Raw genomic sequence first — 22,816 nt, forward strand, 5'->3', positions numbered from 1 at the left:
CTACAGTCCCCGTGCAGCCAGTCACTGTGGAAAATCCCTACCAGGAATGACAGCGTCGCCAAAACATTGCACTTGGAAACAGAGCAGCCAAAAGCCATGCAGGCGGCAAAGGCATGGAGACCTGCACGAAGCACGACAATACAGACGCTATGGGATCCCACTTTCGAGGCCCCTTGGCAGACCAACTGCGACACCACGGTACACGAAGTGGAGTGGTGCAGAGGGCTCGGCTGCCTTCCCACTACACCTTGTTGGCTCAACACCTTCAGACCCTGTGCTTAAGGTCTTCAGACCTGGGAGACGTCCTGCTTGCTCATCTCCAGCAGCAGCACCGAAGTCGCGTCTCTGGAGAGTAAAACCTCTCGGTGTAGCACTGTGGACGGTAACACGGCCCCACAGCAGCCGGGTCGCGGGTGGGAGCGGGACACCAGTGCCGCGGCCGCCGAGGGGGCTACGCCTCTCGCTCTCCCCCGCGCCCCCTCCTCAAGATGGAGGCGCGGCACCTCCTCGCCTTACTGCCGGCAGGAAACCCCCCCCCAGTCCCTCTTGGGATGGAGCTGGACCAACCCTTCGGTGGTAGGGGAGGCACCTCCCACCCTTCCTCTGCCATTCCCAGGGGCGCTGCCGCTGCCCACAGGTGTGGCTCCCTCCCGGGGCGGGGACTCGGAGCCGGGGGGGTGTCTGTGGGCAGTGATCCTGCGCGGAATGCGGCGGCCGTCCCCCGGGAGCGGTGTGGAGGGACGGCGCCTGCTCCTGAGTCAGCAGCGGGAGGAGGCGGGCGGCACTTTGCCGCCCTGCCCGGCCCCGCCGAGCGCCCCCGCCCCGGCCCCGCTCCCGGCGCCCGGCGCCGAGCGCCCGCGGGAGGAAGGGGGCGGCGGGGCCGTGCCGGCTCCTGCCCTCCCTCGCCTCCAGGTAGGATCGCCCCCGCGGCCTGGGCGGAGGTGGGGAAGGGGCGGAAAACGGAGCCGGTGCTCCCCGAGCTGGGTGCTTGGGCAGCCGCTCCTGGCGAGGGGCAGACTGGGCTCCGGGGGAAAGAGAGCTCTGCCACGGCTGTGAGCGCCGGGCTGGAATGCTACGGGACAGCGGTAGCGATGAGCCATCTGATCTTCCAGGGAGCTCTCCCTCCCTGCCTCCTTCACTCTACCGTCTGCGTGTTGCAAAGTGTGTATCCTGTGCGACCTGTTAGGCCGGGAGCGTGGGGAGATACAACAGTCGGCTGCATTGGGAGAATGTGTGTGTGTGTTTTGGTGTTTAATTTGCAGATAAATTTATTTATGTACATATAGAAAAATAAGTGTTTTAGTATGAAGGATCAGTTTCGATAGGATGATTCCTAATGCGTGTGCATTTAGCTATGTCTGATCTGAGCTCAGAAATCATAGCTTTATGTTGTTCTCCATGTATATATATCTATATATCTCTCTCTATTTATATCTTCAAGGAATGTAAGAATATTACTCTTGCTAAGCTGCTCTCCAGTCTTCTGTCAAAGTGCGTGTTTGTTACAGCCCAGACGCGTCTGCTGAGCATGGTGCTTACGTGTAGTATGTGAAATGCTTTGTCAGGTTGCATTCTGAGCAGTAGAGCAGAGCTTAAGCAGAAGAAAGTACTAAGTGTGATTTTTATGTATCGCTGCAGTTTTGGGTGTTACCTGCATCGATGTTGCTATACAAAACCAGGAGACAGTTCCATCCTCCTGACCTGCTTCAGGAGCCTATTGCAGAAAGCCTATGAGTAGTCAGACAGCTAAGGGAACAATATGAAGCCCAAACTCTTTTGCCGTCTGTTCCTCCCTATCTGTTTATACTGTAGGAACACTCTCATGTTCCTCACACTGGCTGCATGACAAGGTAGTGGAGTTGATATATTAAACTCTTTGGGGTAGGTTCTGTATCTGTCTTTGCCTTTGCAATATCTTGTAGTAGGAGACTGGTTCTCAACCACACAACTCTAATAGATATTTATTTTGTTTAATTATCATCCATTCCTTGTGTGTCAAGATTGACTGTTTTGGTTGATGTTTCACAATTAGGCATTGTACTGAGTCAAATTTGAATCTTTAAAAACCTGGCATAATACAGAGTTAATAGGTGATACTGTCCATACTCAGTTTGATGGCTTAGATGATGGGAGGTGAGCTGCTCAAAATGTTGTACATCAAACTCTGTGTCTGAGTGGTGCAAGTAAGGTGAGAGTGTACATGTACAAGCTTAGTGGGCTGATGCTTTTCCCATAAGCATAAGGGAGTGGAGAATGCAGTATAACCTGGTTTTTACCTTATTTAAGATAATAGAGTTATGGTCGTGGTCTGTGGTTTCTTGCCTAGTTTAGTCTTTTCCCCACCGTTTCCTCTGGGGAGTACGGTGATGGAGGGCTGGAGGAGCACTTCTGTAACACTTCTGAAAACTTCAGGTTCCACAGAAAACACATTCAGATGTGAATCTGTTTCATCTTCATTAGTTCCATTTCAGCTAGTTGCAATTCTGTCAATTCTAATGAGCTGCATGAAGTGAAGAAGTTTTGGTGACCTGGAGATGCCATAGTTTAATTCAGCTTTGTGTACAGATGATCTCTCAGCGTGTTGGTTTGAATGCTCTCTGAGCGGGCTGCCAATTTCAATAGTGTGGAGAGGGAGGAGGCACCATAGACAGGTTTCTGAACCTGTTTGTGAAGTCTCCCATCAGAAATGCTTTAAAAATAGTTGATTCCTTCTGGTCCCCATGTGCACAGACACAGGATCTGTTTCAGGTGGAGCCCTTCAGACTCTTTCCAGCTCTGCCTTCTGTGATGTTAAAGAAGGTTTGCTATGGGCTTCTGGACATACCAGTTGTATGGACTTTGCTTAAAAATCTTTCCTTTAAGAAAGCATGTGGGAAAGGTTTATGCGTGCTAGTTTTGATAGGGGTACTAAATGCATATCCTTCAAGGGAAATTGGTTATTAAAGGTGGAGTTGTGATCAAGTGTTGTATATCCAGCAGTCTCCAATTTCAACACTCTAGAGAAAGCAGAGAACCATTGTAATGGATATTGTACCCATGGGGAGAAATCTTTCCTACTGTCAGGCAGTTAGCTTTCAATTTCTGTCACAAAGTGTCTTTCTGTACAAATTTATAATCTAATTTAACAGCAAATTTAGTTGCTTTTCCATTTAAGCACCTAATCTCTTCCTGAATGGTGCCACAGTATGACCTTTGAGTATTTTTCAGGATGATGTGACTTTGTACTGAACAGATTGGAATTGAGTCAGTCCGGTTGGAGATAATATGAATGTGGTTAATCTAATGCCAGTTTTCAGCTAGTTAGCCTTGGTGAAGGGGCAGTTTAGAGGTTGTTTCCTGTCCTACTGCATTTTCTTTGATAAATCTGTCCTCTGTACAGTTTGTTAGCTGTTCTGCATGTTGCAAGGAGTTCCCCTGGTTAAATATAGATGGGTTTTAGAGAAATAAAATGTGCTCAGTTATCTGAGATTGGGCTCCAGAAGTTTGCATTTTAGGGGAGTGTGTGTGCACACTTGTACTTTAGCTGTTTATAACAAGCAAGTAGGTTTCTGAACAGCAGATAAGGAAGATTTCTATGAATTTATGTCTTGAGGTCAAATGAGAATTTTTCCATTGTCTTTCCATGTGCCTCTACATTTTTGCCACATAGTCCCCTCTTTCCACAGACTGCACTGATGGCATGACACATGGGCTACCATTTTCAGTTATGGAAATTGGATGGCATGTTTTTTGAGGGTGGGCCTGTAGACATTCAAAATGCAGTTTTGTCTTCTCTGGCTTGGCTTATTTTACAGAAGTCGTGAGAACTCAATTACCTGCTGGTAATCTGTTCTTCTCTGGTTAAAATCAGTCAATGAATGGCTTAAAGGGTAGGTAAGTGAAAAAAAAAAAAAGGAAAATCTCTCAAGTAAGCTTTTTCTCTATAGGAGAGCAGGCTAACAATGAACATAAAAGTTGACATGGTCATGTGGGTGAAAGGACTTACCCCTTCATCCCCCACTTTCTTAGCTAAGAAAATGTACTAATATTTCTGCTCTTACATTAACACACAAGATTTAGATCTAGAAATAAATGTACAGCATCCAACTGCATTAAAAATCTTTTCCTGAAGGTGATAAAATACCAAGACACAAATGGAGATAGTGTTTATGTACTTCATTTGGAAGATTTGGGCTTTTCTGGCTATCTGCCGTTGTACCCACGTCCCTTATGCAAGCTCTTTTTCCTGCAGTGTGTGTGATTGTATCTCAGGCGGTCACTCAGAAATGGTCAATTAGCTTTGTTGACATTAGTACTTACATTGCTTGATCCAGTCTCTGCCAGTCAATCTGTGAACAGCCCTTGAAAGCTATCATAAATTAGATGTACTTCTAAGTCCAGTTTTATAACACCATAGTGTAATACAAAAATATTATCTAAAATCCTAGAACGTCCATTTGAGTTCAAGTGTCAGACTGTTGCTTCTTCTACATGAGTGAACTTTGCACTTCATGTAAGGGGAGTGAGTTCAGAGAACTTCTACAGTAAAACTTAAATTTTAATGTAGTAGTTTTTAATTGTCTTCCTCCACAATGTTTGCATCATGAGTACTATTACTGCTATAACGTCAAAGTAAATCTACTAGTTAATTAAGTGCAAGAATTCAAATTGCACTGGACAATAACATAAAAGCTTTTGCGACCCTTTCTCTAGATGGTATTGCTTTGGCTGAAGTTATAAACTTGTTTTTTTCAAGACAACCTCATGTTTTATGTGACAGCTGGTCCCTGCATTTCGGTAGCAAGTGCCTGCGGTTTTCTTTGAACTGTGATCATTTATGTGTTCGGCGCTTCTGAGATCACTGTCCAGGGTTTCTACATAGTATGTTTGCAAACTTGGGTCTCCAGTCTGCAAATATTAACTTTGATGCTTAAGTAGAGATCACTCAAGAAGAGTCGATTTTAATTTTTTTTTTTTTTAAGCATTAGATATTAAATAGCAGTATTAACAATTGCAACAGTTCAATTATCCTAAATGAGATCTTCTAAATCCTAACAGTGACATAAATGGGGTCAAGAGTTTGTCAGTGTTTGAAGTCTTGACCAATCTATGAAAAACTACGAATCTTGTGGTTTTAAATGGTGTGGCTTTCCCTGCAGTAGAGAGAGATTTATTTTTTTTCTACTGAAAATTGATACTTTTTCAATAATTACTGTAGTTCAGGGAATGGCACTTAAGGAAAAATTGTCAGAATCACAAGAACTGCAGTTCAAAATGATGGTTTGAATCAATTAATACTTCCTTTTAATTTGAGGACTTATATTCTAAGTGGAAAAAAGTGCCGTTAGTTTCAGCCCAGCATTATGGTCAAGTGGGTTTTTTGTGTAGTTTTAGTATAGTCATTTTTTACCTTGAACAAGTGCAAAATAAATACATTCTTCTGTCCTGTGCACTTAAATGATCCAGATTAAACTATCTTTCTTCTAGCTGTCCTTATAATTTACTCAAGTTTCTCCAGAAGCATCAACCCACACCTGCAGATTGTACCTCTGCTGCATAAGGATGCCTTGGTATCTAGTTGGAGCTCACTGTGAGGTGCAGTGTGCTGTGTGTTATAGCATTCTGTCATAATGGCACTTGAACTAGGCAGTCGATTGAGACCACAAGACTTTGTCACAGGCCTTCAATCAGCTGTTGGGCAGTAGCAACTTTGTGTTCTCCAAGCTGAAAAAAATTTCAACCACCTTTTATGCATTTTCTTCTGTGATCTGTATTCCTGTTGAAAAAGAACTAATTATATAGTGGAAGAAGCTAGATAGAGAAATTCTGAAATACCCTTCATGGGAAGCTTAGGACAGGCTAAATAAAAATCCAAAGGATGATGTAAGGATGCTTTGTCTTGCCTCTGTGCTGTGGAAGGGTCAAGATACCATCTTGTTCCTTCAATCTCTCCCTTTACAGGTCTCACTTAATTTTCATTGCGGAGTACATATTTGATATTGCCTCACTTATCAGTTCTCTCTGCTATGTCCTTGTGAAAATAGAAAACATATGGGGACGAAAGTATGATGGTTTGGAGGAATTGTTCAATAGTTTGACTGCCTTCTGAAGGGACATATTTTGATCAGTGGGGAGTGCAGGGCTCTCAGGTATCTAACAATCTCATTCTATGCTACTGACTTTTCCTGAGAGTTAGCTTTTGGTTAGTTCCCCCTTCTTGCTGGACTAGCTGACCTCAGGGTTATACAAATGTTTGTATTGCAAATTAAGTAATAACAATCCTGAAATATTCTGACCTTTTACACTTAATATTGTATGCCATAATACAATGTAAATCTGGAGTCTGATAATAGTGTTTTTATTTCTCAGCAGAGTAGTTCGACCATTCATTGGTGGGTTTAAAATATTCTGTCCTTCCTTGTAAATACCTCTTGACACCATATACCCCTGCTAACTCTCTCACCTTTAGGATTTCCACTACTGTTTGCTCTTTCCACAGCAACTGTAATAAAGGCTACTTAAATCTTGTAGAATAAAATTGCTCTTTCTGTGAAGCACTGCAGCTCTGTCTTTATTTGTCCAGTTGGTGTCACTTAGCAGTTGACAGAGCTGTGAATACCACTGGAGCTAATGGAGCAGGTAGCCTATCCAGCTTAACATGGCAGGGTATTTTCAGCTATTCAGTTTGGTTTTTTATCATGGTTAACTTGTTGTTTGTGCCCTGGACTTGACCAAGGAAATTGATGTAGAGTTGGGATATAATGCCAGTCTAATGTAAGCCTTCACCAAGACCTGTGGGAGCCCCTCTGAATAAAGCAGAGAGACATTTGCAATTATTGCTGTATCCTGCAGCTGCAATAACTTTTCATCAGTAGTCATGGTGGGTTTTTTCAAGTATAGGTACCTATTGTTAGAAAATAGTGTGAGAGGAAGGTGACTTTGCACAGGTCACAAGCATTGATGACTCTGCAATATCTTCCACATCTGCTGAAGGGCTTGAAAATTATCTCCTTTATTTAGATGCTTAACCTGTGGCTGTTTTGATGATGTGTGTTCATACAGTATGTGTTATTGTTAGAACTCCTAGTGTCTGCACATGTCCTGAATTATTCTCTGTGTTGTTAGGGAAAAATACTACTGGCCTGAAGTTTTATTTTTCTTTCTTCTGCAGTATTTATACAATGTTAATGCTCAGCTCTTAAGTAACTGTCTTGGGTATTAGTGAAGGTACAATAACTGATGAAATAACTAATTTAAATTCTTCATGAAAGGTGGATTTCCCAAAGGATTGTCTTGTATTATGTTTAATAGAAATGTTGACATATATGCATGTGTGTATACATATATATATATGTGTATAGAGACACTTTCATTAAGTGTGGTAATGTGTTCATTTACTCAGCCAGCCTGCTTTATATAAGCGATACTGTCAGTTCAAAAATATGTGGGGCTTGCTTTACCCTTGCGTTGAATTTTAGATACTGTTTCAGTATTTATTTTGGCATGTTGCCTGGCTGTGCTAATGACCAGAAGGACAAGAAGGCAAGAAGCCCCTGCCTGCCTTTACCCCCAGTGACAGCATGGCTGGGCACTCGCTCTCCTCGAGGTTTCTGCTACCTGGCATTGCTCTCTGGCTGCCTTCATGACACCACTTGTTCTTGTCTCTGATTTTGCTAGAGTGCAGGCATTCTGCTGCACCTTTTGTAGGGTGCCAGCATACTGCCTTATGCTCTATTTGCCGTTTCAGAGCTGTAGGATTCGAATGTATTCCCAGACACAGGTAATTCGGTCCATACAAATTCTTATGGTTATAGCCCTGGCCTAATTAGGTGTAGGAAGTGGCAATATAGTTCTGCTTGGCTGACCCCTTTCTGTCTCTAAGGGAAAAAGTTACTTCATTCTACATTAAAGCTAAGATGAAGCAACATGTAGAGTGAGATTTAGGGTGGAGAAGAGGGGGAAAATATTAGCAGTTCCTTTTCCTTGGAAAGCTGTTGTTCTTCATGTCTTATCTACGAGATGATGTTGTAGTCCTGATCAGGAACTGCATATGTTTAAAAGATGGTGAAGTTGAAATGTTTGTATAGAGGGATCAGTTCAGAATTCCCTCTTATTCTCTTGGCTAGAGCACTGCCAAAACCTGCCAGCTGGACCAGAAAAACATAGCTTTCAGAGTAAGGCAACATATGGATAATACGTGTCTATTTTTACCATACCTGCTTCTCAAGGCTGCCATCCCTCTTCTAGCTAAGAGTTCAAGTCAGACTTTTGAACTCCTAAGAGCCAAGAAGTGCCAAAGTAATTTCCAGCAATTCTGGCTGCTTGTGTCGTTATAAAAATAACAGGCTTTGTGATATCAGTGAAGGATAAAGATTCAGCTAGCAAATTAATCTTGTGGCCTTAGTTATTTTTAACTGCTGGAATCTCATGGCTTGCTACCTTCTTTAAAATTTAATGTCTTTTGTGTTTGTGTGATGAAACTTGCAGTTGTGGGCAACAGAACAGTGTCATGAGGATGATAAGGGCAACATCGGATGCACACACTGCAGCAGTGTTTATTGTTTGAACAGTTTAAGAAGGCATGCAGTGTCTGGTAGCTTTGTTCTCATCTGTGGGTCAGAAGCTGTGCACTGAATTGTGACTTTGTGTACTTTGTGTCTGAGCTTGATCCTAATATCAGGAAACACAAGCTAGTGTTGCAGTGAATGCAAGCTCTTTTATTATGTGGAAATTAAACATCAATAGATGTGGAGCCACAAAGAAGCACGGGAGGACACAGTGCTGCTTTTGTGCGTTCACTGTATCTTCATATGGTGTGTCCCGTAAGGATTCAGTGGAGATTCTACATGCGGTCCAAAATCTGGCATTTTGTAGCTTTGGCAAGTTGTATTTTCTTAATGTAAATTAAATTTTAAAAAAAAGAAACTAAACCCACAACCATCTGCTACAAGAACTTGTGTTTCTGAACTCTGGACAAATAATGCTGAAAAAATCTGGATCACTTGCACAACCTCTCAGTGTTTTTCTTAGAGTTGCTAGAAGTAATCATGCGGACTCCTCAGTCAACTGTTCACTAGGAAATAGAAGCTGCTATTTGTCTCCTCCTAGTGAGATAGTTAAGTTGCCCTTGCAGAGGAAAAAGGCCTATGAAATAAACAAATTATTTTTCTTCCTTTGATCTGGGCTAATTCTGACCTCGTGATGTTCTGATACTGAGCCTGATGCATTTTTCCTTAGGCTAAAGGACTAAAAGTCTCTCTTAGGCATCTGATCCATTTGGCTGCTTCTGGGAATGAGTGAAGGTTACAGCAAATGCACAATATCTCAGAAACCTTGAGCTGCAGTGATAAGCTCTTCTGCAAATTGCAGGTTTTGGTGGCTAGCAACTTTTCCAAGTCTAGACAGATTTCCATAGAAACAGGAAAAAATCTGTATGTGAAATTCTGATCTTACTGTAATAATAATTTTTCTACCCTTCATATATGAGGTATTTGGGGTTTGTGGTAATAAGTTGGAAATACTTATTAGGAACATGGCTTATCTCTGCTCCTCTGTTCTCTCAAAAGCAACAAGAACATTTCAAAAACTGTTGAAAGGTGGAGTTTATAAAAATCATACGCTCTGTACATCTCTCTGGTTTAGTTTGAATGTTCTGAAATAAAACACTAAGTAAAAACAATAACTTTGAGTAATGTGTTAGAATAAATGTACACGGGCAAGTGGAAGCTGGTGGCTTCAGCTGGAAAGGCTTAAGAAATCATCTCTTTTCAGTTGGAGATCGCTGCCTGCATAACTGAGAGCCGGGATAGATTCATCAAAGCAAAATCATGCTTGACCAACCTCTTAGTGATGTCATTGTAGAAGTCTGACTTGGTAGATAAGGGGAAAACAGTGGATGTTGCCTGTCTTGACCTCAGTAAGGATTTTGACGTTGTCTCCCATAATACCTTGTAGAGAATCTATTAACTAGGGGCTGGATAAGTAGAGCGTGAGGTGGATTGAAAACCGGCTGAATGGCTGCACCCAAAGTGAGGTGGTCAGTGGCACAAAGCCCAGTTGGAGGCCAGTAACTAGAGATGTAACCCAAGGGGCAGTACTGGGTCCAGTCCCGTTTAACATCTTCATTAATTATCTGGACCGTGGTCCAGAGTATATCCTCAGCAAGCTTGCTGATGACACAAAACTTGGAGGAGTGCCTGATAGACCAGATGGTCGCGGTGCCATCCAGAGGGACGTGGACAGGCTGGAAAAATGGGCTGACAGGAACCTCATAAAGTTTAGCAAGTGGAAGTGCACATGAGGAAGAACAACTCCATGGGGACATCCTAGCTGTAAAATACATTTGTAGAAAGGGACCTAGGGGTCCTGATGGACACCAGGTTGACCATAAGCCAGCACTGTGCCCCTGCTGCAAAGAAGGCAATTCTTGGAGATACTGGCTCTGTCTGGACATGGTCTTTTGGGAGCCAGCTCCAGGTTGCCCCATTTAAGCTGGGGGTGGACAAGGTGACAAGGTAGACAAAGTCCCTTCCAACCTCAACCATTCTGTGGATTGATTGTCCATAGTGCGTTTCAATGAGAAATTAAACTGTTGTGGGGCCTTCAGGACTGACTCTTCCTCTTCTGTGTATAAGTGCTTATTTCTGTTCAGTTGCTGATGATACTATTCCTGGACACTGCCAAGGGCTCAGCCATTTCAATGGCCACATTCGGAATGGGATATTTGGAATTTCTTGGCTTAAAAAAAAGAAAAAACTTGTGGTCTTTTTTTTCTGTTACAGAAACAGATAACTTTATAGTTGGTGGAAGGACAGAAGAACAATTGGGGAATATAAGAGAGCAAAATATGTCCCCATTGCTGAAGATTTTGTATCATAGAAGTAGTACTTAGAAGTATCCAGATAGCCTTTTGCTCTTTCTAAGGTGAAGCCTTACTAAATTAGTTCAAGTCGCTACAGAGAAGCACCGCTATGTGTATTCTATCAGGAACTACTTCCTGAGGGAACGTCTAATTGCAGATATTAAAATACTATCATACAAGGAGCAGTATAGTTTTGTGTGTTTCTTTTTTTTTTCTTTTGGTGACAGTTATTTTTTGTGATCAGAAATAATTTTTCTCATTGTGCAGCATAGGAATAAACTGGGAGACCAACTTACTCTGCAGTAAGGCATCTGCCTTGGGAAGCGGATTTTTGATGATGTTTGGTAGAACAAAGGTCCCAGAAATCAAGTTATATTTTAAATCAAGAAAAGTTAGGCTTTTGAAAAGTTAGTAATAGTCTCTCCTGGTTTTGCAGGGAGCTTGCCCAAAGCCTTATCTTTTTGTACGTGGGATTTATTTTTAAATCTAATTTTTTTTGCATGGTTTTAGTGATGTTCTGTACTCATTTTGCTTGCTTGAGCCGAGTTAGTGTTTGTACCACAGGCTTGAGAAGAAGCTGTCAGAGTCCAGTATGCTCTGACCAGTTCCTTTTAGATATTCCATGTGTAGAGGGTGAAATGTTTAATATCAGATTTACTGATTTGGAGATACTTGTTGTGACACAGGATTTCTGATTTTGTGGAGCAACACAAAGCATATGGAAATCACAATGCAAATGTACTTTATGCTTGGCAAAACACAGCAATGGCAGTATACAGTTCTATCACAATACTAATGTGATTCCCATTACTAGTCTCTATAATAAGCTCACCGTTGCAACACTGGGAAGGAACATGTGAATTGAAGCTAGTTCAAGCCCATTACTCTCTTCAAAATTCTTTTGCTAGTTGTTCAGTTTTTATGCTGTGTATTGGGTTTAGCCACCTATTTGCTGTGCTCATGCTGGTCTGGCTAGCTCTGGGAGACATTCACACTCTTTAATGAACTAAGTGGGAGAAACATTTACACATCAGTGGATCCACTCAGCTGTTGATAGAACAACACCTATCGTTCTAAAACACTGCCAACCTCTGGTCCCCTTTGTATTGAGATAAATACAGGGCTTGCTTTGGAAAAGCTTCGGTCAGTCATAGAAGTTACAGACCAAGGTCCAGGTGCTCATGTGCTTTACAGACATGCCGTCTAGAAAAGATCCCTTCTCAAAGAGCAAAAGTCCAAATGCTGAGCTGCTAGAGTTTCTAGTCTAGTTCAGTCAGCCTTAGCACATCTAACTAACTTCTTTTGCAAGGGAAAAAGAACAAGATGATCTTTCATTATATAAACTTATGTGTGGTAAGGAACCTTCCAAGAGCATCCAGTTAGCAGCATTTCCATCATATGTAGATACAGACAGTTGAAATATGAAAGTCATATAATGAACATCAGAGGGAGTTGACTGTGATACTCTGCCTTGAGAAGGGCTGTTCACTGAAAAAATCACTACCTGTGTTTTCATTTACAGAAATATTTTTTGGTTAAGCATCCATCTAGGATCCTTGGGACGGCAGGGGGGGGATGGTGAGTTTGGCTAAACTAGCTTTTTTTCTAGCATTAATAATGTTGCTTTGAACTATTCATTCCTTACATCTATTTGTTACTTAGGCTGCCTTATTTGTAGAATTTAGTGTCATGGCAAGAAATGTCTCCCTAGAAATTCTGGAGAAGCGTCTGTTTTCATTTACCTTGGTAGCTGGGGGAGAATAGCTTGAGGGCTGCCTCAAGAGCTACCTTAGCACTGCATGGATTTTAGCACAAACAATACTGTCTGTGATTCCTCATTTAAGGGTACGTGCTAGTTTCTGTTTCAAGTCAGAGGACTGGATAGATAACTGCAAACAGAATTTATGTGGGTTTTGAGGTAGAGTAGCTCAAGCATGCAAATCTTTCTGGGACGTTTCTGCATCTTCTGAAAAGAGAAAGAGATTTCCAGGTAGGTAATTTGTTCTGTATCTTCAGCTTGCCTGATCTACTGTGTCATCCATCAAGAAGTCAGGGAGTAATGATAAAGCCTGCAAGTCAACTCTCTATTGTCTTTTACTGTGACATTCTAATTAATGCTCACATCTGACCTATTTTTTCCTGTGCTGTTGCAGTGCTTGATGGACACAGGAGGGAACTAAACAATATAAGAGGAAACCGACATTTAGACCTAGAATTTCAACACAAATGAAAAAGCAGTTCTCACTGCCTTTGTGGTGCAGCATGGCATTCGGACCCGGTGTTCTCTGCCTGTTCCTATGGGCAATAACAGGTAGGAGTTTACTTCTTGTGTGTCTGAGTCACCCAGAGATGAGAAGCATATGCACCTGGAGTGTGTATACAGCTGTGAAGGAAATACAAATAAGGCAAGAGCTGGAGAATCTTGTGACTTCTCAATCCAAAAATCTTTGGGAAGGTACAGCTTCATAACTGGCAGTTGACTGCAATGGAAGAAGGCAATTGTGAGTAGCTGTGTGGAGCCGGTTTCAGCAGACTGTTTCATGGGAGATGCATGGCACAAGAAAGGGTAGTGGGAAGGTTTAAAGCATTTTCCTTTTATTTCTCTTCAGGACAGCAATTTAAGAATGATGTATTGATTGTATTCTAAGCTACTTCTTTGTTCCAAAGTGTCATAGGATAGTTGATATATGAGAAGCATAAATGCATTTGTTCACATCTGTCACCTCATCATCCTCTCTACAAACATGTATTTCCTTCCAAAGACCACAGGGTAGTCCTGTAAATTTCTGCTTCAGCCACAGGAATAGGTAAATTATTTCCACAATCAGACAGATGCAGAATGATAGTAATTCTTAATACTGCCACTGTGTCATAGAGAGACTTAACTGGGGCAGGCAGTTTTGATATGGCAAGTGCAGAAAAGTATTTGCAGAAGTGGAGTTTATTTTCTTAAAAGATGGTGTTTGAATTCTGGCTTTGGAGATACTGGCAGCATCCATATTAGCAGGAATTGAGAAAATAACACTTTCGTCTCTTGAAGTAAAAACAAGAGGGCTGTTTCATGAGGGAGAGCCTTGCTTAATGTGCTAAGGCTTAAACTGACTACTGAATTTAGAAAAGTTGGGTGAAGGAGGGTAGGTATTAACCTACAGCTGAGGAGAGATAGGCATTAACTATAGCTATGCTCAATCTGGTTCAAAGTAGTCATCAAGATCACCCTGAGGATCTTATAGTGCCAATTTCTTTGAGAAGAACATGGAGCTGAGGTGTTTGTTGCTGTAGTAAACAAGTATGCCTTTTAGAAATAAAATACTCTCCTATGAGATACTGAGTACCTGCTGTAGGGTCCATACTAGTATCTTTGGAAAAAAACTCACAGCAACTTCAACAGAAGACAGTAATGTGCAGTAAATACTGGATTTTGCCTGTAGAGAATGTCACAGTTTCATGCTCTTGATAATACTGTTAATTGTTAGCAGACTAGAATATCTTCCACATGCATATAGAAAGTTAGTCTTTAGCTCCAAATTTGCTGTGCTTTCTTGGTTTATCTGAGAATTAAGACCATTGCTCTCAGACTGTTGGCTGTATTTCAAGCCTCTCCTTGTATCTTAGGTACCAGTGCACAGTGTTCAGAGGATAATATAATCTAATATCTCATATTATTTTAGTAAAAATGTAAGAATTTATTTCCATCTTGATAATTTGCAGTATTTTTTTAATCCAATTAATATTTACTCTAATTAAACTGGAAGGTTCTTGCTGATTTCCAGGATATGTTTGCTAAAATACATCGGTAGATGCTCAGCTTTTTTAAGTCAAAAGGACTTCTTTTTAGTGCAGGCTTTAAGGTGAATTTACTTAGGCTCAGGAATTTGCTAGATGTTCATTCTGCAATTTTTTTCTGCACATGAACTTGTGCTTTTAAGTGCCACTTTTTCTTAAAAACCCAAGTTGTCTTAACACTTGTTTTAATTTAAGATAATGAGAAGACTGACTTTATATAGGAAAGGAAGGCTTGACATTTCATTGCTGAGAGAATAGAGAAACAGACTCACTGGTGAATATTGTTGGAAGAATATTGAAGAATACGCTCTGGTCAAAAGAAATATAGATGGGCTACTCTGTCCTGCTTAGGTGACATTTATTTGGTTTTATTTTGTGCATGGTGGCTTTTGACTTATAGTGTTTGACTGCTTTTCATGAGTTTGGTAGGTTGATCTTTGCTGGCTGTCAGGCGCTCAGAAAATCACTTTATCAATTCCCCTTCTCAGCAAGATGGGAGAGAAAACTATGACTAAAAATTCATGGATTGAGATCAGGACAGAGAGGTCCTGTACCAATTACAGTCAATAGCAAACAAGACGATATAGGGAAGTTAGTTTAATTTATTGTTGATTAATCAGAGTAGGATAATGAGAAATAAGAATGTCATAGGTTTACTTGTTCTAAAAATCCAAGCAGAAATTTTCCTTTCCCCTGTCCCGCTGTAAAAGAAGGATGTTGAATGAGGGAGGGGGAAGGGGTAATTGACTATACAAAAGAACTAGCTGGCAGACCTGCATTCCAGGTTGATGGCCCTTTCAAAACTGCAGGGAGGGGGGAGGAGTTTTTCTCCTCCTCTCCTTGCAAACGGGGGACACTTCACTTTTTGCCTTAACGGGGGCAAGGTGTGTGTTGGAAAAGCTCTGAGGCCATTTTTGCTCTCGACCTGGTCATCTGGCTGTTCTCCGGCCTCGGCTTGCCTGCGGTCTGCTCTGTCCTCAGCCAGACCTGCTCAGATTTCATCGGAGAGTTTGTGCTCGGCAAGGAAAGAGGGGAGTCCCGACCACAGCCAGCCGCAGACATCGTGAGTTTCGTGGGAAAGAAACCGTCCTCCTTTTCCCCTTTTTTCCCCTTCACCTCCTCGATGGGGGAGGGGGAAATCTCCATTATCAGCTTCTCCCACGCACCGGGGCCTCAAGTGGCGACTGCTGGAGCCCAACAGCGCCCCCTGCCCACCAACACTGAGTACTGCAGGCTCCGCTCCTCCGGTGATCCAACAGCGCTCCCTGCCAACTGTGATTAGAGTTATGCTAGAGGACAGAGAAGTATCCAACTGTTTCCTTTTTGAAGGGGACTTTGATTATTGTTTAGTTGTTTTTGTGTTCTTTTGCTGGTTTTGCCAATATACATATATTCTTTAATAAAGGGTTGTTATTTCTTCCTCTTTCCATACTTCCTCGATTGGAGCCTCTTAATTTCAGATTTACAATTGCTGAGAGAGAGAAGTTTAGTCTACCTCATAACTCATCCTCCTTAGCAAAACACTTCAATCTCCTTAAACTGAGACAAAGAACTAATCTAAAGACACCTTCCCCTCACCTCTTCCTTCTTCCTAGACTCAACTTCACTTTCAGTTCTCCTGTCTTCTTCCCCTGAGTGGCTCAGGGCATGAGGAATGAGCATTCCAGTCAGTTCATAGTGCTTCATCTCTTTCGCTCCTTTCTCCTCATGCTCTCCTGTATGCTCCAGCATACAGTCTTTCCCATGGGCTCAAATTCTTGAAGAAGTGCTCCAGCATGGGTCCTTTCCACAAGAAAATCCTTCAGGAACAGGTTGCTCCAGTGTGGATCCCCTTTGGGGCCACAGGTCCTGCTAGAAAATGTGTTTCTGTGTGGGCTCCTCTTCATGGAGTTGCAGTTAAGGCCAGGATCCTATTCCAGTCCGAATTCTCTGTGGGTTCACAACTTCCTTCAGGGCTTATCCTCCTGCTCTGAGGTGGAGTCCTCCACAGGCTGAAGGGTAGATATCTGCTTCACTGTGGATGTCCATGGACCGCAGGAGGACAGCGTGCTTGGTCTTCACCACAGGCTGCAGGGGAATCCCTGCACTGGTACCTGGAGCACCTCCTCCCCCTTCTTCACTGACCTTTGTGTATACAGGATGGTTTTTCTCATGTTTTCTTACCCTTCTCTCCTGCCTGCTGCTGTGGTGCCAGGTTTTTTGCCGCTTACTAAATACATTATCACAGAGGAGCTGTCACCATCCCTAAATGGGTCAGCCTTGGCCAGTTGTGGGTCTGTTTTGTAACTGGCTCTGTCCTGACATGGGGCAGCTTCTGGTGTCTTCTCACAGAAGCCATCCCTGCAGTCTGTTTCCCCCCCCCCAACTCCCAAAACCTTGCACATGAAACAATGAAAAACAAAGCTAGAACAGTAGGCAGATCACCTAATGGATACAGATATCTATAACTGACTAGTGTTTGTGCCTCTCAGGATGCTTGAGCTAGATGTGGCAATAGGTATTAGTGCGTACCATGCCTCTGTCACTCACCATCTCATGCATTTTGGAAGATTTGCTTCTAAAACCTGTGGATGCAGCTCCTAATTTAGCCATATAGACATTCCTTATAATGTTTATAATCTCATTTCACTGTCTTGTATCCATTCATTTGTGAAATCGGCTCATATTGAAATACATTTAAATTATTCTGGCCATTAATTATTCTTTTTATGCTAATGTATAAAAAAAAGGATTTTTTTTCCTTATGAGAGATATAAGACGTTGCTATAGAAGACATTGCTTTCCAGCACAGAACCAACAGTTTACTTTGCAACTGGGAATCCAATACCTCGGAATCAATTCAGTCTAGCTCTCATCTTGAGCAGGCATGTTCTAATTTGGTATTTGAGGCAGACCTTGCAAATACTGCTATTGAAATGCATTTCTGCAAATATAAGCGTTCTTATGTCTGACTCTCGGTTTTATCATACTGTGTATGTGTACTGTGTGCTTTGTTCTGAGATTATCCACTCCAACAAAAATTTGAAGAGGGATCGGCAGGTAATTTCACTCGCAGGTGTTGTGCAGTCTAGTCTCCTGCTTCTAACTGCATGCAGCCCAGCTGTAAGTTTTATGACCTCCCAGATTCTTTGCTAGAATTCACCAGTATCCTTTTCTTTACTCTAGGGGAGGGTGTTTTTAAATACATTACAAGCCCTCAATTTGCAACACATTTCACTACTACTGGTCTTTGAAGAAAAGATGAATACCCTTTTCTTCCCATGTATCTAACACATGAAACACAGGCCAGGAGTGTCAAAGGACATTTTAAGATGTAGGTGTGTCTTTGAAATGACAGTGGAACCACTAGCCTGGGGTCACAGTGCATTTTTTGTTATTTATACTGCCATGACTAGATGTTCTAGTGCTCTGGTTTACACAGGTCTTTCCAGAGATACAAGGTCATGTAGTGCTTGATTACGATCTCTGAGATGATTGTGAGTTATGCAGTATGCCAGGTTTGCTCACATTGTCCATATCTCTGTTGGAAGTGGTCTGGTGTTTCCTTGCGGAGGGATGTAATAGCTGCAGCTGTGCATCTACCCTTCTTTTTTCTGATTTTTGGCGATTTTTTCTTTCTTTTTTTTTTCCTCCTCTTTAAATAGCACTTAGTTGGTTTATCAGTGACAAACAGGGATGATGATGATTCAGGGGATGAAAACAATATTTGGAAAGGACATTAGACCCACTGAACTAATTAGGGTGCTTTGATAGATCCTGGACACAAGATGTGAATGGTAATCATGAAAGCTACTATAGTGATCACAAAAGCTTTGCAGATAATTTTTTGTAAATGTAACTAGATTCCTGTTGGCTTTAGCTTGGTTGAGGATTTGCTTTTACGTAACTGAGCATTTTTTGTCTGTTTGTTCTCCTTTTCCTCCCCTTGCAGTGCTTAATCCTCAGTTAGCACCCTTACTGAGACCCAAAAGAGTACTTTGGTATTCCAGATGTATCCCAGTTTAAAGACCAGCGAAATTTCAGGAAAAGGGAGGGGGAACCCCAAATAGCATCAAAGCAGCCTGCAAAAAAAGAATGAAAACATATTCATGGTGTGCAGAGATGTTGGTTGTTGCTAGAGGAACCAATGCAGTGACATTTCAAATGTTGAGGAAGTTCTTAGTAACACTACTTTTCTGGTTTCCAGGACAGTGCCTTCTGTAGGCCGTTATCAAAGCCTTTTTCAGCATTGATGATGTAAAGTGTGCTCTTCAGAGGTTTATTTCCTGTGGAAATTTGCTCTAGCTTCAAAATTGGAGTTTTAAGTTCTCCTCTTGGGTGACTGCAATTAAAAAAAAAAAAATTAATTTTAATTTTGCTTCCAGAACCTTATCAAAATTGTTTCAATGTGTTATTACAGTGGTAGGAAAAATGAAGCCTATTTCTTATTGATACAATGTCTTTCCTCTCAAAATTCCCCCAATGAGGGTGAATTGTTACTTGGGTAGATTTAAAAAAAAATCATTAACCCTAAAAACAGAGTGCTAAGAGACAGTGGAGGGGAGGGAACACACGTCAAGACGGCAGGACAGTCCTACTCTTCCTGTAGCAAACTGCTGTAGGGTCCTCCATGCTCAGGTAGGTCAGAGGCTTTAAGGCTGTGAGAACAGTGTGCTACATGGGTTCTTAGTGCTGTGCTGCCAGCAAGAAGGTAATGGGAAGTGATTCTGATCAAATGTCACTTTTCTTGGTTCAAGGTCTGAATCTGAGCTCTTCTCTATTGCACGTTCCCTCTTGCCCCTTCTTTCTGCTTCTTGTTGGACTGCTTGCTGCTAGGGAAAACAAATAGAGCAGTTCTGTCTTTGCAGGGTTTCATACTGGGGCGATTAGCCGTGATGAACTTGGTGTTAGTACAGTGTCACAATTTGCTACTTACTGACTAAAGAATATTTGCTGCCAAATCATTCAAGTGCTCATGGTTGTGTGAGCATGGGGGAGAGCATCTGTTAGGTTTTGCAGTTAGTTTCCATGTCCACTTGAGGAAAGGTCTCCAGCCAGCTGTGACAGAGGAACAGTGGTGTTCCTGTTGGGCTCTTGACATCAACAGACTCATGCACCAAGATGTGAAGGAGTGGTAGCATGCAGCTCGAAGGGTGTGGACGTTCCCTTATTAAAGGAAGGAGTCTCTGTAGAGTGAAACTATATTCCACCATGTGGCTGTTTAACAGGGTTTTAGTGGGGGGTATGAGTTGGCTTTTTAAGGGTAAACAACTTGCCTGACTAGGTCTTTGGATATGTCAGTGTTGTCCTACTGCAGACATAACGGTACAGCTAAAAGGAAGGAGAACACTTTCAGAACTTTTAGGCTTTTGGCTCATGCTCCAGAGGGTTTTCAGGGCTTGTAATAAAGGGAAGCAGTCTTTCTATTGGTAACTTGAATGAGTACTTCAGAAACAAACAGTATTGCATGATGCTAGTTTTTTTGCTCTTACTGGTCAGTGTAGAACAGTGTTTTAATGTCTGAGTTCAGTTAACAAGGAAAATAGCTGTTCTATGACCTCTCACAGCAGGTAGTAGTGTAGCAGACACAAATTTTACTATGTGACCTTTCATGTGGCACACTTTCAGTAAATTTTATGTAAAAAGAGACTTCACTACCCCTATTTTAGCCCATTGCAGACTGGAGGTTGGATGAGATGAAGGGGAATATGAAATTAGAGGTCAGATTAAGTTCACTCTAAGTAGATGTATTTTCCACGTGAAGACAACTAATGTACACACACCTAGTGTGAGGTTGAAATAGCCTGCTAAATTCATCCTTTCTTGCATACCTATTGCTACATTCCAGCTCAGGTATAAGACTAGCTGAAGCAAGAGATGAAACTTTCATTACTTTGAGGTTTGGATTGCACTGTTAGATTTAATTTAGAGTTGTCAGGGAAATAATTTTCTCACTGTACAGAAATTCAGAAGTTTAATGTTTTTTCCATTCTTTATTGGGATGAAACCAAGGCCTTCTGACATTTGAAAAAGCAGGTAGCTAAGACCTGTGGTTAGGTTGCTTGCTTGTGAGATTTAGGTTCCAAGTGTTTAATTATTTTAGGAATGTACTAGACTTGTTTCTCACAATGGCTAATGAAGCACCATTAATTTTGAGGGAGGTTGACTCTGCAGTGTGGTAACTAATGTATCAAACTGAAAGTGGCAGAGAGATTTGAACCTCACTGAGAACTTGAAGTGTGTCCTGAGGTTAGAGCTATGGAGTATACCAGTTGCATAAGCCTGTCTCTAAGACAAGAATTGTTGGTCATTCTTTTCTGAACAAATAAATAATGAACTTCCAAATTTGTTTGAACAGGTTGGTCACTTTCTCCTTCAGGGATGAAATAGAGAAGGGGAGGGGATGAAAACAGTCCTCAAAAGAGTTTTTCTGGCCCACATTAATAGTCCTGTTCCTGAAGTATTAATTGTTACTGATTTAATATTGCACATTTGCACAGAATTATGTTCCTGTTTTATCCTTTTAAAGGCCTGTTTCTCATCCCTCCACTGACTTACAGGATTAACTAAATTGATATGGTTGCAAAAGGACAGAATGGTTGAATGGGCTGCCTGACTCCTATACTCCATTTTAATCCAGAGCTCTTCTGGCTCCCTTGTTGTACAGACAACTGAAAGGAAAGACTTGTGATGACAATTCAGATTCTCTGCCAGGGTCTTACGGTCTTGGAGGTAAAAGGGACTGTACAGAAAAAGTTTATATGCAGTGTGAAAGAAAAAACTGCACAAATCTTGAGCATTGCCTGGGTACGCATAAAGATACTACATATCTAGACTGTTAGAGCAGGATAGGTTTCAAGTGCATGTTGCCCTGGATAGATTTTTTTTCACTGGAAGTGTAAAGTGGAAGAGGAGACAGCATCCCAGTTCTGTGTGAAGGAGCAGCTAGTCAGAAAAATGGTACTTGAAGCTCTTTATCCTTTTTGCCATCTTCCTATTCAACTATATCTATTTGCAAGTCATCAATCTTTTTTAAAATTTGGTTTTGTTTCATATTTTTCCTCACTCTCCACAACCAGCTCTGCAAACCATCGTAACATTTTGTCCACTCTGTCCCTCAGTATCCAATACAATTTTTTTGGTTGTTGGTTTTTTTGGTTTTGTTTTTTTTTTTTTTGCACTGAACTTAACTTACTTTGCAAGCTTACATTCATCCCAGGCAACATGATGCCTCACAGGTATTTCAGTAGCTGTGTTAATGACTTGTGAAGGACGGTGCTCCAGTTTAGCCCAGAAGATGTGGTGGGAACTGTAGTGTGGTGCTGGACACAGCACATGTGTAGGAGAATCCTTGCATCTCCAAGGCTCATGGTCAGACCTAGCCCCTATGGCAGCCTACTCCTACTCCTTGATTTCATTTTCCTGCCCCTCAGCTCATTAGTCAAGGTGCCTTTTTCTTTTTCTCCTGCCCTATACTATTGTGAATAATGAGGTTTCTGCTGCCAGAACTCCACTGTTAATGACATTAACAGAAATGCAAAGCAGACAGAGTCAACTTTGTAATTCATTATTGTTAGTTCCACAATGGTGACATGTTTGTTTTAATTTGTTGAGTTAGCAAGTCTAGTTGAAAACCAGAAGAAGAATGTCCTGGTTTTACTCAACTGTTTCTTGAAGCATGATCAGATTTTTCAAGTTGCATTTTAGAGAGAGGAGTTCTGAAGAGCAGTCATAACCAGGGGAAAAAATCCACCTAGACAAGATGTTAAAAATTGGCTGAGATATGCAGGATGTTGATTCATACTTGTTTTGAACACTTCGCACTCAGTCTGTGATGTGCTATGAAATTAATTCTGATGTCATTCTAAAAGATTTCAACTTCACTATGAATGAAGGAAAGATGCTCCATACTGAAGCAAGCTGTTGGGATTTCACATGAACTGTTGGGTAAAGCAGCAAAAGTTTGAGAATTTATCCAGGTTTTATATGAAGCTCAGCAATTATGTTGGAGTGAGGAACTCTTCATGAAGTTCGGATGAGATGACAAATCTTTCTCCTGTGTAGATTTTTGCTGCCTTCTACCTCAAATGAAACAATGACATTCTACAGCATTTTATTTAAGTTTTTTTTTTTTAATGTGTTTTGCTAACTATGCTATAGGGGTAATGAAGGTACCCCATGATTTATTTTTTTTCTGTGTGTTCCCTGCTT

The 22,816-nt window shown here is 41.6% G+C and overlaps 1 protein-coding gene across 11 annotated transcripts in view; it reads left to right on the forward strand.

Moving 5' to 3' along the window:
• Window positions 1-560: 560 nt before the first annotated feature.
• The window catches only part of KIAA0319 (KIAA0319 ortholog), a 58,909-nt gene continuing 36,653 nt past the window's right edge, over window positions 561-22,816 (forward strand). For 9 of the 11 annotated variants that reach the window (XR_003533057.1, XR_003533058.1, XM_027676019.1 and 6 more), the window contains exons 1-2: window positions 823-912; window positions 12,994-13,151. Coding sequence is in view for 9 of the 11 variants with exons in the window: in XM_027676019.1 (XP_027531820.1) it covers window positions 13,067-13,151 (85 nt within the window). In the remaining 2 variants the exon portion in view is untranslated. Of the gene's footprint in view, window positions 638-822; window positions 913-5,466; window positions 5,550-12,993; window positions 13,152-22,816 lie in introns of those variants that run through there. The other 2 variants (XM_027676015.1, XM_027676017.1) reach the window with 2 other exon arrangements.

The sequence above is a fragment of the Neopelma chrysocephalum genome, unplaced genomic scaffold, assembly GCF_003984885.1.
Source record: "Neopelma chrysocephalum unplaced genomic scaffold, ASM398488v2 Primary Assembly neopelma1_26, whole genome shotgun sequence".
In the NCBI taxonomy this organism is placed as follows: domain Eukaryota; kingdom Metazoa; phylum Chordata; class Aves; order Passeriformes; family Pipridae; genus Neopelma; species Neopelma chrysocephalum.